The sequence below is a fragment of the Tachypleus tridentatus genome, chromosome 13 (assembly GCF_004210375.1).
Source record: "Tachypleus tridentatus isolate NWPU-2018 chromosome 13, ASM421037v1, whole genome shotgun sequence".
Classification (NCBI taxonomy): domain Eukaryota; kingdom Metazoa; phylum Arthropoda; class Merostomata; order Xiphosura; family Limulidae; genus Tachypleus; species Tachypleus tridentatus.
Window position 1 is genome coordinate 72,263,393 of NC_134837.1, and position 16,866 is coordinate 72,280,258.

A 16,866-nucleotide genomic window follows, 5' to 3' on the forward strand; every position below is an offset into this window, starting at 1 on the left:
GAACAAAATTACGTAACTGACGACAAATGAAGGATTATTTTGGCGAAAGTAAAACAGAGCTTGGATTGGACTTCGAGTATGATTCAAGATTACTACAAAGGCACAGAGTAGGATAAAAACCTGCTAGAGACGATAAAACAATGGAAAAAATATAAACAAAAAGTAGCAGAGCAAAGAAAGTCAAGAAGAAAGAAAGAATATCTTAAAGAGAAAAGAGATCACAAAATTCAAAGAAAAATATCAATCCCATTCGTTGGTAAAAGAGTATCTCAAAAGTTGGCGGTACGTGTTGATGACTAGCTGGTTTCCATCTAGTCTCTACTAAATTAGGGACGGCAAACACAGAGAGCTTTGCATGAAATTAAAAAACAAAACAAAGTATTTTGACATAATGATGTTTGTGCAGTTTCCTTTACGCATTGATGTACTGTCTACGAGGTCTGTTAAAAAAAATACGCGGACTGTTTGAATTGCGCGGCTCCAGTTGGTTCCAGTGGAATCCGCTTAGTGTCGCTAGGTTCGCACAGATCAGCTGATTACGACGCTATTACCCGATTGCGGATATCTTCATTTGTGTATTAGCTACGCGGTTTTAAGTGAAGTGTGATTTTTTTCGTTTGGCGGATTTCAGAATGAATGATCTGAAGGAGCAACGACTTGCTGTGAAATCTTGTGTTAAACTTGGAAAATCTGCGACTGAAACTTGCTATGCTTAACACGGCTTACAGTGATGTTGCTATGAAGCGTACGGCATGTTTCAAGTGGCATGAACGTTTTAAGGATGGTCGACAGTCCATTGAAGATGATGAGCGTCATGGACGTCCTTCCACGTCAACTGACGACCCACACGTCGACAAAATCAACACCCTGGTGCGGGCAAATCGACGTCTGACTGTTAGGGAGCTTGCTGAAGAGTTTGGGATATCAGTTGGATCTTGTTACGAGATTTTGACCGAAAAACTGAAGATGCACCGCGTTGCTGCGAAATTTGTGCCTCAGAACTCGTGCGTTTTTGGCCAAACACTCGATCACTGTTCTTTCCCCCCCCCCCCTACTCACCTGACCTTGCTCCTTGCGATGTTTTCTTGTTCCCCAAACTCAAAAGACCCTTGAAAGGAAGAAGATTTGAGACGATTCCCGAGATTAAGGCAAATGCGACAAAGGAGCTGGAGGACATTACAAAAGAAGCGTACCGGGACTGTTTCAACAAGTGGAAACACCATTGGGATAAGTGTGTGCGTTGGGGAGGAGAGTACCTTGAAGGGGTCCCAGACCTGTAACTTCTAAATAAAGTACATTTTGTTTTATGACGTCAGTCCGCGTATTTTTTGAACAGCCCTCGTATATTCAGGCCAGGTGGTTAAGACGCTCGATTCGTTGCTCGAGGGTCGCGGGTTTGATACTGGTCACACCAAACATGTTCGCACTTTCAGCCGTGGGGGCGTTATAAAGTGACGGTCAATTCCACTATTCGTTAGTAAAAGAGTAGCCCAAGAGTTGGCGGTGGGTGATTATGACTAGCTGCCTTTCATCTAGTCTTACACTATTAAATTATGGACGGCTATCGCAGATAGCTCTCGTGTAGTTTTGGGCAAAAATTAAAACAAAAAAAACCATTTATGTTCAATGACAAATATTAGGATAATTATAACATTTTCAGTCCGTTCTGTATATCCGTTTCCTTAAACATTAGTTTACTATACTTTTGATAATACACATAATCACTTAAGCCAAGCGCTTGTAATGCTTAATTTGAATGTTATATTTCTATAACGACATTAAATCGTTTTGTATTTATCTAGTGGGCTGAACCTATGATATAGCAAATCAAAATATTTCAAAAGTACTTTTTAATTTGAGGAATTGTGACAGATAATGAATTTTCCAAGTTAGAAATTCCAAGCTATAGTTTAGAAGTTATGAAGTCATAATCCTTTACTCAGTTCATTTTAGCCATGTCCTTAATCTCGAAAAGGAGATGGAATTTTAAATCACATTTATATGTGGAAATGTATCAATCAGAACAGTATCCTTTCATCTATCTTCTGGTGGCATGGTGGATAGATGCTATAAAGCACTGTTAAGTAAATTAGCTGTGCATGTGGGTCAAAATCAGAAAACATCAAAGTAAGTTCTTCTTCTGTTACTTGTGGGTTATTGTACAACAATGCATGAAGCTACCGACAACACACCGTCATCAATACTATTTGGGAGAAAAAGTTTAAAGTACCCCATTGAAACTTTTGTACTACTGTCTAGAGAATGGTAATTCATAAGAGTCTTATGCATAATATGTGGAAAGATTAAGAAAAATCATCGAGGTCATACATAAATTTAATTGACAAAACCTCGAATCAGCTGATAATAAAACGAAAGGTTGCTAAGAAGTTGTTGCGACAAAACTGGATCTACCGAGGAGACATAGTATACCTGTACAATCATTACTTCAAGAAAAACAAACTCCAAAGTATAAAAGGTACTGGAATATGCTACAAGTGTTAAAATATTGAGTGATGTGGTTTACAAAACACAGAAGAATAGGCACTTAAACCAAATGTCATCCACTATGATCATCTTTGAAAGTACGTTGGTGAGAGAAAGCTGGGTTAAGTCAACTATTTGAGAAGCTAGAATTCCTGTCGAGACTTCTTCTAGAGGATTATTGGGGATAAATTCACCTGTGGGATCGTTCGACCACTTATCCAGAAAGAACTTCCCCAATGATAGGACAGCCAGTGATAACAAAAGATAAGACATTGTCCAATTCGTGTACGATGAGCCTCGGAAGATAAAATATCCAAAAAACAAAACTCAATGAATGGATGAGTCATTAGCTATAATTTAATGTGGTATTTAAATATTATCTTGAGGCACAAGATGTGAGACCAAGTAGATTTGTTGTAGTAGGCTCGAAGATCTAGTAAAATATCGAAAAATAAGAGTAGATTATAAATATGTTTATCAGTTAAGTGTAGTGTGTGTTTTGCTTTAATTTAATAAACAAGCGGTGAACAGCGAATGAGTATCGAGTTAATCAATTTTTCAGTCATTCAGTCAGTGAAGGTTTAATAAAGTATTTTGATCCGTGTCAGTATCGTGTTTATTCAGTTATTTGATCCACCATCTTTGTAGTTTCACGAGCAAGATTAAATGGTACCATTTGTAAACTTAAACTTACAATTTTAATGTGTTTAAGCTCGTTAAAACCTCAAGGAAGGAATAAACTAATTTGTTTATGTAAATGGATTGGAATTTGAATTATTTACATCAAATAAAAGAACCTCTTCAACGAAAGTAATACGTTATAACATTATGTTTTACGTATTTCTTTTTTTTTTTTTAGTTAGAATACTGTGCTTTTTTTATTAGTTGATGATTTGAATATTACTGTTCCTTTGGATTTTCTTTTATTTTACATTAGTTACATACCTTTGCCCCCCGCTAGTACAGCAGTATGTCTACGGATTTGCAACACTAAAATCAGGGGTTCGATTCCTCTCGGTGGGCTCAGCAGATAGCCCGATGTGGCTTTGTTATAAGAAAAACACATACATACGTTTACACAAGGAGTGACAATTGTTCTTGTGCAATGTTGTAGGAAGTAAGTTTCCCCTTTTAAAGAAATATTAAAATATAAATATTTACTATAGTGATTATTTGTATTTAATTTCACATTTTGCATTTTGTTTGTTTCCCAAGTGAGTAAACACTAAGTCTACAGTCTTACAACGCAAAACCTTCGGCAGTGGACAAAGTGTGGATTGTTATGTAACTTTGCAATATGAAAACGACCATAACAAACTTTTTTAATTATACAGTTATTCTGGAGGTGATTTCTACAAGCAGTATCAATTTTCAATGAGCATTAACATTTTACATTCATTGCATGGGAAATATGAAAGTAAAAAAAGCCACACAAAGTTCTACGTCAAGTGTGGCGGTCTGTAGGTCTCAGATTTAGTAGTTCACATCCCCTCTCCCCTTAAAAATTATATTAAACACTGCTCGATATGAAAAGACTGGCCCAAGAGTTGGTGGTGGCTGTTCTTAGCTGCCTACCTAGTCTATTACTATAAAATTAGGGACAGCTAACGCAAATGGCCTTCGCTTGCTTTGTATAAAATTGAATAAACAACCCGCACTACGCAGGCTTTGACAATTTTCATAATGTTATATTTCACACTTCTTACACTTATGCTATTATTACTTTAAAGTTTATTACTTACATTTTTACATGTATGCATTTTAAGTGTTCTAGTTTTGTTGTCAGCTTGGGGCGTTATATCTGCGGATTTACCACACTAAAAATTGGGTTTCGATACGCATGGTGGATAGAGTATGTGTAGCTTTGTGCTTAAATTTAAATAAACAATATTTGACTTTGGGGCTGAATTGTATATGGTAATAGAGTTAAGTAGCATTTCACAAAAACAACTCATATAAACGAAAAATTTTCTCTCTTCATTTTAAGGGGAAAAGGTATTTTATTTGTTGCGTTCATAAGATTTCCATGAACAGTAAAACAATAACAAATAACCCTCCATATCATACATGGATTCTTATTTTGATAGGAGCATACTGGTTTGTTTTGAATCTCGCGCAAAGCTATACGAGGGCTATCTGCACAAGCTATCCGTAATTTAGAAGTGTAAGACTGGAGGGAAGGCAGCTAGTTATCACCACCCACCGCAAACTCTTGGGTTACTCTTTTACCAACAAAGAGTGGGATTGATCGTGACATTCTAACACACCCACGGCTGAAAGGGCGAGCATTTTTGGTGCGACGAGGATTCGAATCCGCGACCCTCGATTACGAGTCGAGTGCTTTAACCACCTGGCAATGCCTGCCCTTCGAGTGAAGGCAAACTTCGAAAGGCGCTAAAAGTAATGTTGTCATTTCCAAGGATTATCAGTAGTTTCGTAAAATATCTACCCACAATATCTTAAATAGCTAATAAAATGTAAAATTTGGAATCATATGATTTTAAAACAATCGTATGATATATTTATTATTATATAGCTTGGAGCTTATTTTAGTTCTTTGTCAATCACATATTAATCATTGTATAAATTCGTTTAACTGGAGGGTAATGGTTACGTAATACTCTTGTAAATTCTGCAATATTCATTTCATTGTAAATAAGTGTTGTTTACATATGCCTAGTTTATTGAACTAGCATGTAAATCAATGTGCTTGTTGCATTTCGTGCAAAACTACTTCAGCGTTGTCAGCGCTAGCTGTCTCTAATCTCAAAATGATGGCCTAAAGTTAATCAACACCACCCACTGTATATTTGAGCTATTCTTTAAATTAACGCTGAATAGAGGGGTAAGACTGACAATCTCAGTATAACGCCCACCGTTGTTGAAAGGGTAAGCATTTTCACTTGTTTATATTAATATCCTTTGTTATTAATAATTGAGACACAGACTTAGGTAAGTGTATTTTTAATTTATAAAGGGAATAATTGGAAATGTGTATATTTCATTTTTAACCGTAGTACGCTTGGATTTAAAGTTATGTTAAATTAGAAGTTGTAGTCTATATTAGTTATTAGTACTATAAACTTTTAATTACAAATACATTATGTAACATTATTTTTCCATTCACCAAAACAAATGTAATTTAAATTAACATATACTACCTACTATTACATCACTAAATATTTAAAAAATAATAATATAACAACAGTACAGATGTTGCAAGTTACGACAAGGAACAAAATATTTTTAACGTTGTGATAAGGAGAAATAATTTTCCCGAACAAAACTGTGAAAATATATTATAGGCTTGCAGTGGTTCAGTTGATTACCATAATTATTTTCAAGTTAGAAGCTTAAACTTTCATATCGTTTCACAACTGACTTAATGCCCTATGGAATGTTATCTATTAAAAAATTCCAAGTGCTCAATCAAATCATTTTCCCCTGTTTAATTTATGGGACAGAGATATATCTTTGTTTACCAATAAATGTTTTTGAACTATGTGTTATATTAAGAGCTCCCTAGAATTCTCATTATGTTCACATTTTTCATGAAGTGATGCAAGAAATCATTACTGTATGTGATAGTCCAAATGAGACCCTTCTGTACCATAACCTTGGACAAGGTTATAATAACTCCACACTTAAAAGTAAATTTGAACTTTATAAAAGTAGGTTTTAGGACTATTTGCTGGACATTCTACACAAGTATGTTTTAAGATTGTTTGCTGGATATTCTATACAAGATTTGAATAATCAAACCTAAATTTGTTGTTTTTTTCTAAACAGTTTCAATGTACATCTGTTTTCAAATTTATATGACCCAGTAATGACACTTCTCATTCTGGACAACTGGATGAAAGATATCTTAGTACCATTCATTAAACTGAAATATTCTCCACAGAATTAGCCATTACTAACATATTGGCACTGTCATTAGATTTAGAAATGTACAACTGCACAAGTATTTATACAGAATTGTAAGTATAAGCTAAGCTTATGATTGGAGATATTTTATAGATTAAAAAGTTTGAAAGATGGGTGTATGTTAAGATAGCCAAAAAACATTAAAAAACTGGTTGTTGAGAGAGAGATAAGGTTTTTAGAGAAATGTTAGTGAGATCTTGTACTTAAGTGTAAATTGGTTTCACTTGTTTATTCTCAGTATTTTGTACAAGATCCAGGATTTATAAACCTAAAATATATGTTTGATTTTACTGCGACAGACATTTAGAGATTTCACACTAATGTTCTGATCCACATCCAGCCCTAGGCAAGATTGTGGCCTGTGCAAACTTTGTACTTGGGTGCCCCTGTAAAATGCATAAGATTTGCTTTTTGCAGTGTTGATTTTGGTGCTCCTTGGGGTTGATGTCCCTTATAAGGAGCACATTTCACTCATCCTAAGGCTGGCATCATTGTAATAAAAGAAATAACTTGTGTTGTCCAAGCTACTGTTTCATAATACACACCATTATTAAGATTTATTTTGCAATTCTTAGACAAGCTGCCAAGTGTGTCTAGTATTTCTTTGGGTGAAATATATTTCATTTTACCTGTGCTTACCTACTACATAGAAGAGTTCTATGTAATTTTTGATTATAGACTTATCAAAAGATTTCTGATGGTTTAATTCTCAGATGTGTAATTCTTTCTTATTTTCTTTGTTCTTTACATTTTCATTACCTATTTGTTAAACCTAACTGGAATTGTTTACAGTCTAAAGTATACACTAAAGATATTATCAAGTTTTGATGTGTTTTAAATATAAACTGGAAGCTCAAAATGAAACTTATGTTTAACTGAACGAAAGGATACAAAAAATCTTTAGTTTTATAGACTTTGTTGTGATAAATATTTAGAAATTTTTATTTGTTTGTTAGGTTGAGTTTGTTAGGCTTGGAAGATACTGAACATGGTATGTATACTTCTTTTAAGTATTGAGAAAATGAAATTCTGGGTGGATTAAATGTTCTACTATAAACAAAACTGCTAGGTACAATTTATCTCAGGATGAACTGTTTATGAACAAAGTATACTGGTATTTCTTGAGTTATACACAAGCTACTTAAACATGCAATCTTTTTTTCCCCAGTTATCAGCCATGTGTACATCTTTAGAGTGTGAGTTCACGTTCACCTTTCCTGATGCCCAGAAGGATATTTCAGCAAGTTATATGGTCACTATTCCATTGCTGATGCCAGTTAAGGAATTGTCTTATCAGATCTTGGATGCATGCAAGCTTCCTTGTTATGTGGAAGAAGGTAAGTGATAAAAGAAATTTACAGATGTTTCTAAAAGATTTAACCAGTTCAAAGAACTACTTAATGTTTGTGTTAGTTATTACATGACTAGGTAATTAGTTTTATGAGCAACTGTTTTAACATTAAGCCCATATTTGTTCTGTGATTATGTTTTTCCAAACAATACAGTTGTATTTACTACTGTTATTTACCCTGTTTCGTTAATTGGTTACTTTATCTGACCAGACAGATGTCTTTTTACTTGTAGTTCTTACATGGTCATTTTATTTAAAGGGAGAGAAAGGTACAGTTAATCATAAAGCTTGAATACTTACCACACACACACAAAAGAAGCAGGCAAAAAATAAAGGTTAGAAATTACTGTAACTCTTTATTATAAAATAATGGATTATCAGAACTGACCTGTTAAAATTGAGAAGCTGATAAAACAGTACAGTTTGAAAGTTCTAAAGGTAAGAATTATTAAATGTTTTTAGACTTAATAAGATAGCCTATGGTAAAATATACTATTGCAAAACCACATGGAATACAGTTAGACAAATCCAATAGGCCAAGATCCCACCAAAGGTAATTGTTTATTCCTTGTGGAGATAGTGGGAAAGAGACTCCAAATTTAGGTAAAAGTTACTTTTGATTATCTGCTTAATTGTCTTGTATGTACTTTTAAATAAATAAACCTAATTATTTTTATTTTCTAAATATATTTTCGTGTCTTACAGATTTACTTAATTCACTGGAGGGTTTTGTGTCAGAACAAACAAAGAAGTTTCTTGATGAAAGATCAGAACAAAATATTAGACCCTACCAGACAGGAGATGCTGATATTGAGTCCTTAGTGGAAAGATGGAGTCAGGCATTCCGAGAGGTGATAGCTTAGTGCGATTTACCTTAGTACATGAAAATTATATATGGACTTAGTACGTGAGCTCCTGTAACTTTGTTGGTAGAGTGTTAGCTTCAGAACCCTGGTGGGAGCCAATAATCACCAATCCAAGTCATGGTAGATTTCTAAACTTGTTAATTATTAGAATTTGTCTCACTGCTGAGGGCCACTTGGATTGGGTAGATAATGATTCACACCATCTGTGTTTATTTGTCATGGTGTTCCTGGTGCCTTTTGTGTTTTTAGGTTTAATTCTTTGAACACCTGAAAAAAGAAGTGCATTACTTAAATAAAATATATTTTTTCTCATAAATTTAGTTCTTAAATTTAAAATAAATATATGTTAATAAAAGACTGCTCATGAGCCTGGAGTTAACAACAAATACAGATATGACTTCAGGTGTGTAGGTTTGTACTTTCAACATTTTAGCTTTTTTATTTAGCTCTCATGCTTAGTGTAACAGGTTGAAAAGGGTTTTTAATTACTTGTACTAATTTTCATGCACACGTGTATGCAACACTTTGTAATGTAATACACACCATGCTTGAAGAGTCTATGTAATGCCTTGTAGTGTAACACACTGTAGAAACTTCAAGGTAACTTTATCTGAACTGTTCTGTTTCTTTATTTACATTTTCTTCTGCTTGTTAGAACACTACCAACATTCAAAGTGTTACTCTAAGTTTCTTAACAATATTGGAATCTTTAATACAACTTAAAATGTGTCTTACCAAGGACACTAATTCAAAGATTGTTCTACAAAACCAGGATGATCATGTTTTGGGCACCCACTGATTGTTTCCTATGTTTTAACTGTGGCTGTGTGTTTGTTTGCAATGATCCTTATATATCATTCTAAAATCTGGTTACTCAGGAGTGAGTAATAGCTAGCTACAGGTAGGATGACAAGTGAATAATAATAGTTACTCAGGAGTGAGTAATAGCTAGCTACAGGTAGGATGACAAGTGAATAATAATAGTTACTCAGGAGTGAGTAATAGCTAGCTACAGGTAGGATGACAAGTGAATAATAATAGTTACCGGAGGAGTGAGTAATAGCTAGCTACAGGTAGGATGACAAGTGAATAATAATAGTTACCGGAATGAGTAATAGCTAGCTACAGGTAGGATGACAAGTGAATAATAATAGTTACCGGGAATGAGTAATAGCTAGCTACAGGTAGGATGACAAGTGAATAATAATAGTTACCGGAATGAGTAATAGCTAGCTACAGGTAGGATGACAAGTGAATAATAATAGTTACCGGAATGAGTAATAGCTAGCTACAGGTAGGATGACAAGTAAATAATAATAGTTACCGGGAATGAGTAATAGCTAGCTACTGGTAGGATGACAAGTGAATAATAATAGTTACTCGAAATGAGTAATAGCTAGCTACAGGTAGGATGACAAGTGAATAATAATAGTTACCGGGAATGAGTAATAGCTAGCTACAGGTAGGATGACAAGTGAATAATAATAGTTACCGGAATGAGTAATAGCTAGCTACAGGTAGGATGACAAGTGAATAATAATAGTTACTTGGGAATGAGTAATAGCTAGCTGCAGGTAGGATGACAAGTGAATAATAATAGTTACTCGGGAATGAGTAATAGCTAGCTACAGGTAGGATGACAAGTGAATAATAATAGTTACTGGGAATGAGTAATAGCTAGCTACAGGTAGGATGACAAGTGAATGAATAATAGTTACCGGGGAATGAGTAATAGCTAGCTACAGGTATAATGACAAGTGAATAATAATAGTTACTCGGGAATGAGTAATAGCTAGCTACGGGTAGGATGACAAGTGAATAATAATAGTTACTCGGGAATGAGTAATAGCTAGCTACAGGTAGGATGACAAGTGAATAATAATAGTTACCGGAATGAGTAATAGCTAGCTACAGGTAGGATGACAAGTGAATAATAATAGTTACTCGGGAATGAGTAATAGCTAGCTACAGGTATAATGACAAGTGAATAATAATAGTTACTCGGGAATGAGTAATAGCTAGCTACAGGTATAATGACAAGTGAATAATAATAGTTACTCGGGAGTGAGTAATAGCTAGCTACAGGTATAATGACAAGTGAATAATAATAGTTACTCAGAAGTAGTAATAGCTAGCTACAGGTATAATGACAAGTGAATAATAATAGTTACTCAGAAGTAGTAATAGCTAGCTACAGCTATAATGACAAGTGAATAATAATAGTTACTCAGAAGTAGTAATAGCTAGCTACAGGTATAATGACAAGTGAATAATAATAGTTACTCAGGAGTGAGTAATAGCTAGCTACAGGTATAATGACAAGTGAATAATAATAGTTACTCAGGAGTGAGTAATAGCTAGCTACAGGTATAATGACAAGTGAATAATAATAGTTACTCAGAAGTAGTAATAGCTAGCTACAGGTATAATGACAAGTGAATAATAATAGTTACTCGGGAATGAGTAATAGCTAGCTACAGGTATAATGACAAGTGAATAATAATAGTTACTCAGGAGTGAGTAATAGCTAGCTACAGGTATAATGACAAGTGAATAATAATAGTTACTCAGGAGTGAGTAATAGCTAGCTACAGGTATAATGACAAGTGAATAGTAATAGTTACTCGAGAATGAATAATAGCTAGCTACAGGTAGGATGACAAGTGAATAATAATAGTTACTCAGGAGTGAGTAATAGCTAGCTACAGGTATAATGACAAGTGAATAATAATAGTTACTCAGGAGTAGTAATAGCTAGCTACAGGTATAATGACAAGTGAATAATAATAGTTACTCAGGAGTAGTAATAGCTAGCTACAGGTATAATGACAAGTGAATAATAATAGTTACTCAGGAGTGAGTAATAGCTAGCTACAGGTATAATGACAAGTGAATAATAATAGTTACTCGGGAATGAGTAATAGCTAGCTACAGGTATAATGACAAGTGAATAATAATAGTTACTCAGGAGTGAGTAATAGCTAGCTACAGGTATAATGACAAGTGAATAATAATAGTTACTCAGGAGTAGTAATAGCTAGCTACAGGTATAATGACAAGTGAATAGTAATAGTTACTCGAGAATGAATAATAGCTAGCTACAGGTAGGATGACAAGTGAATAGTAATAGTTACTCGAGAATGAATAATAGCTAGCTACAGGTAGGATGACAAGTGAATAATAATAGTTACTCGAGAATGAGTAATAGCTAGCTACAGGTATAATGACAAGTGAATAGTAATAGTTACTCAGGAGTGAGTAATAGCTAGCTACAGGTATAATGACAAGTGAATAATAATAGTTTCTCAGGAGTGAGTAATAGCTAGCTACAGGTATAATGACAAGTGAATAATAATAATAATAAGCAGTTCCAAGAATATTAATGAACATGTAATATAATGTGTACTAGAACCTTGGTGGATGAATGTTAATACTGAGTTAAATACAACAATGATATAAAGTTAAATTAGTGTTAATAGAACACCTTGCTACAGGCTTCATCTTTTGTAAAACACAAAACCACGTAAAACAGTCTTAATTATGAATGTTATTTGGACAGGAGCATACAATGTATGCCAAACCTGATGAAGAGTCTAGTGAAACGTCCTTTTCCGAGGTGTATCACAGTCTGATCCATTCTCCTGCATTGGACACTATGCTACATTTAGAACACACATATGCTATGGCAGTAGAAGAAATGGTGAGGGAAAAGGAAGAAACCCTTGAATTACTGTTGAGAAGGTAGAATCACCTTTAGTAATACATGTATAAGTCTTTACTAAATTACTTAAATGGAATGGCTTTCTTAATAATATATTTGATAAGTGCATGAAAATGATGGAAAATGTTGTGTCTAGAGAGTGTAACTTTTTGGAAATTCTTTGAAATGTGAAAACTGTACTGGTGAGATATCCCATATCCATATCTGATTACTAGATAATTCACACTTCTGTACTGTTTGAATCTTAAAAACATTCATGTTTATTTTAATGCATAATTAAGTCACAATGAAGCAACTAGGCTCAGTCTGTTGGTAGTTTAGGTTAGTAATATGGATTTGCATTGTCTGATAAGCATTAAAATGTGATATTGATTTTAACATTAAGATGTACTTAAGAAATTTGATGTTTATAATTGGAAGACAGTCTAAAGAAATGGAGATGGCCGTAGAGAAAGTAGGTGTTGTCTACAGTGATCAAGATATAAACAGCATGGCAGCTCGACACTTTGAGGAAACTGAGGTAAGGCTATGACACATTAAGACACTAAAATAAGGCCATGACACTGAGGAAACTAGAGTGAGGTTGTGAAACACTGAGTAAACTGAGGTAAAAAGGGATTATAGTTGTATTTATAAACAATATTTTCATTTGTGTGGTAATTGTCCAGTGTGTTTACAACTGTGTTTATGGACAGGATCCTTTTTGTGTGGTAATTGTTCAGTGTGTTTACAACTGTGTTTATGGACAGGATCCTTTTTGTGTGGTAATTGTTCAGTGTGTTTACAATTGTGTTTATGAACAGGATCCTTTTTGTGTGGTAATTGTTCAGTGTGTTTACAATTGTGTTTATGGACAGGATCCTTTTTGTGTGGTAATTGTTCAGTGTGTTTACAACTGTGTTTATGGACAGGATCCTTTTTGTGTGGTAATTGTTCAGTGTGTTTACAGCTGTGTTTATGGACAGGCTTCTTTTTGTGTGGTAATTGTTCAGTGTGTTTACAGCTGTGTTTATGGACAAGTTTGTTTCTTCTTATGAAATTAAAGAGAGGGTTAATTGTTCATCATGGGTCTTGTTAAATGTAGTACATTTATACTTTGAATGCAGTAATTTTATATATCTATTGGTAGAGAGTAACAGAAGATTGGAACGAGCGGATTTCTAGAACAAAAGAAATCCAGCGACGAGAATTTCGAGAATGGGTTACCAAAGTTCATGAAGATTATGATTGTGGAGGTGGTTCTAGAGAAAACACGTAAGTTGAAAACTGTTTATATAAATATGGAAGTATTCAAACACAAAATGAGCAAAATATTAGTTATTTAAGACCATTGTTATTTGTGTACACGATATCTATTTTGATTTGTATCCCCATGGTTCATTCAGCACAGTTGACTACTATAAAACTATCATCCATTACCTTCTTTCCTTTATTAACAATACTTAAGTTTTATTTAATCCATTCACATCAGGTAGATCAAAGTGTACATGTTACAGCCTTCTACAGAGTTGTATTTAAAATTCAGTTAAACTACTTACAAATAAACCTGGTGTCAAAACATGGCTAATAAACAGAGTTTTAATACTATGTAATTTTATGTTCCTAATTTTATAAGAAAATATAGAATCAATCTCCAATCTTCCATAGTATGAAAATTGTGACATTTGTTCTCTTGGTATCTCCTCTTTTCATTATTGTTGTAAACGTGACTAAAATTGGAAACTTTTTAAAGTTAGATAAGGTTAGAAGAACAAAGAAAAAAAGTAATAAGTTTTCATGAGGTATTCTCACAAGCAGCCTATGTTTTACGTAATTCAGTAGTGTAACATTATCTACACATTTGCTGAGTCATGTACAATCTATGTGGTATTATTACTAGATAGACAGTGTTTAAATCATAATAAAACAATACAATTAAGTATGAACACACACATACTGTTACAAGCTTTATATGATATAGGATGAACAACTGTGGTTTCCTGTTACAATTTGCAGGTCTCTCCAGAAAGAAAAGTGTAATTTATAATTATTTTCTAACTTTATTTTGGTAGTTATGAGGTCAGTACAGAAAATAAGTAAAATATAATTTTTTTCAAAGAAAATACTTTATTTACTTAGGAGGTTTTCAAAATAAGAAATTTAGTTTAAAATCTTAGCATGGAATTCACTATTCACTCGAAGAAGTTGACACTTTGACACCATATAATTATGGAGAAAGTTTTAGAAAAATCCTTAATTAAAAAGTAATTTTTATCATACAAAATAACTGTATTGTTCACTAAAAGCTTGCCAACTTTCATGAATATGTATCAGGTATTTTTGAAGTCATAATATGTATACCACTATGCTTAAAAGGTTGTATAAAATGTACAGGCCTGTTGCAGTACTTTGATGTGTATTTAACTTTCAGTTGATGAATGCAATGCCATATTTTTTTTTCAACTACCTTTACTTGACCAGTGTCAAGCCTCAGGATTATATTTTTTCACACACACACACACACACACACACACACACACAGACAGACAGATATAAAGTCCTCCTAATATTTTGTGAGGATGTGCATTTCATGTTCCTCACTAACATGCATAAATCATGTTGCAGTTAAAAATTTTCCCTGTTTAATATGTCTGTATTCTCACTTGTATTTGTCTGTAAGGTCTTGCTTGAAGTTTACCCTTCCTTATACACATGCACACCTGCTAGTTTTAATTTCAGGATTTGTATATTCTACTTCTAATGTTTACCAGTGATCTGAAAATGTAACGTAACTCTCTCTCTCTCTTTTCTTTTTTTGTTTATTTGTATACTTGGAGAAGTGCATGCTTTGAGAAGTTGTATAATTTTATTTACTGATGTATACTTAGAAAGATTAGATTGTTGAATTTGGGAAAATACTTTTTAAAAACAGAAGTGACACTCTCCTAATACTGCCCAAATCAAACTTATTTAGGATTCACATTGGCCTTAGAAGTAATATTTTACACCTCAGTGTTCTTGAAGCAAATGAAAAATGTTAGTTTTGTTTTTATTAAAGTTATTCTTGAAATTTTAAAATCTAACAAAACCTCAGTTGTTTGTTAAATTATAGTTGAGAGGGTTAATAAACAAACTGAATTTTCCTCATTTTTTTTTTTTCTGTGACAGAAATGATTCCGTTCTTGATGTAGCATCGTTGCATTCACTGATGTTATTTGTGCACTCAGATTTATCAAATTGATTAATTAAAAATGTTTTAGGCAGATAATTCAAGTTTAATTAAAAATGCTTTAGGCAGAGAATTGAAGTTGCTGGAATCATAAGAGGCCTGTCAGGAAGTCTGTTTTTAAAGTTTGAACAGACAAACAGAGGTTTAAGAATAATTTGGAAAAGTGTGTGGAATCAATAATCATATTTTTTAGTTGGCACTAAGATCTTTTTTGGTTAGAAAGAATGTTTTTGGAATATGAAAGTTGGAAAGGATTTCAGAATGTTAAAATTGGAAGGGGATCAACATTTTAGAACTGGAAGTAACTTCAGAATGTTAGAATGAGAAAGGGGTTGAGAATATTGATAACTGACAGGTATTCACAAGTTAGAATAAAAAAGGGATTTGGATTTTTTTTTACCTGACAGGGATTCAGAAATTAGGATTAAGAATGATTTAGATTGTTGGTGCCTGACAGGAATAAAAAGTTAGTGTAAATAAGGGATTCAGATTGTTGGTACCTGCCAGGGATAAAGAGGTTAGAATAGAAAAGGGATTCAGATTGTTGGTGCCTAACAGGGATAGAGAGGTTGAAATAAAAAAGGGATTCAGATTGTTAAACTTAAAAAGTGTTTTGTATTTAACTTCTTTCATCAGGACATACATGATAAACATTCAGCTCATCACAATCCTATTAAAGAGTCAAGGTGTAAGGTGTATATTTACTGAATAAAGTTGGTTTAAAAAAGTTGTGTTCAAGAAACATTCTTGAAAGTGTATGTTAATTTCACACTTCTGCTTTATATATGCTATAATCTTTGCAACAATGATAGTTAGACATTCATGAATAATGAGTTAACTTTTCCTTTGAACAGCCAAAGTAGACTTCGAGCAGTTTCAGAAGCCTTGCCTCTAGGACGAGAAGATCTGTGGACAACTCATCAGATGGCTATGGAAGAAAGCTTTACTATTCATCTAGGTACATAAGACTCTTATCTGTTTATTGGATTTTATATTTGAAGTGGTTTATCTAGAAAATTCACACCTCTTTGTTTTATTTAACTCTTTTCCAGCCCAATGGCATTATTTTGGCCAATTCTACCATGTATTTGTGATAATTAATAATTCGAAAATGAAACTGTCAGAAGCATAGCCTTTGAACATTTTTGAAAATCATTTAGATTTATGTGGTAAATTTGCAGTTTAACCCTTTAAATTAAAAACAGATTACTCGCTTTAAAATTGTCATTGCTCAGAAAAACCATAATTTTTATAGCTTTCAATTTTGTTCGGTTATAGAGCTATCAAATAGAAAATCAGATCCCCCTGC

General features: G+C 33.4%; 1 protein-coding gene across 3 annotated transcripts in view; it reads left to right on the plus strand.

Annotated features, from left to right (window-relative positions):
- Nucleotides 1–4,753: 4,753 nt before the first annotated feature.
- The window catches only part of LOC143236694 (FERRY endosomal RAB5 effector complex subunit 3-like), a 29,663-nt gene continuing 17,550 nt past the window's right edge, over nucleotides 4,754–16,866 (plus strand). Inside the window, exons 1-8 of one of the 3 annotated variants that reach the window (XM_076475109.1) lie at nucleotides 4,847–5,373; nucleotides 7,368–7,402; nucleotides 7,580–7,748; nucleotides 8,468–8,613; nucleotides 12,188–12,369; nucleotides 12,770–12,869; nucleotides 13,479–13,603; nucleotides 16,412–16,515. In XM_076475109.1, coding sequence (XP_076331224.1) covers nucleotides 7,400–7,402; nucleotides 7,580–7,748; nucleotides 8,468–8,613; nucleotides 12,188–12,369; nucleotides 12,770–12,869; nucleotides 13,479–13,603; nucleotides 16,412–16,515 — 829 coding nt within the window. In that variant the 5' untranslated portion in view covers nucleotides 4,847–5,373; nucleotides 7,368–7,399. Of the gene's footprint in view, nucleotides 5,374–7,367; nucleotides 7,403–7,579; nucleotides 7,749–8,467; nucleotides 8,614–12,187; nucleotides 12,370–12,769; nucleotides 12,870–13,478; nucleotides 13,604–16,411; nucleotides 16,516–16,866 lie in introns of all 3 variants that reach the window. The other 2 variants (XM_076475111.1, XM_076475110.1) reach the window with 2 other exon arrangements.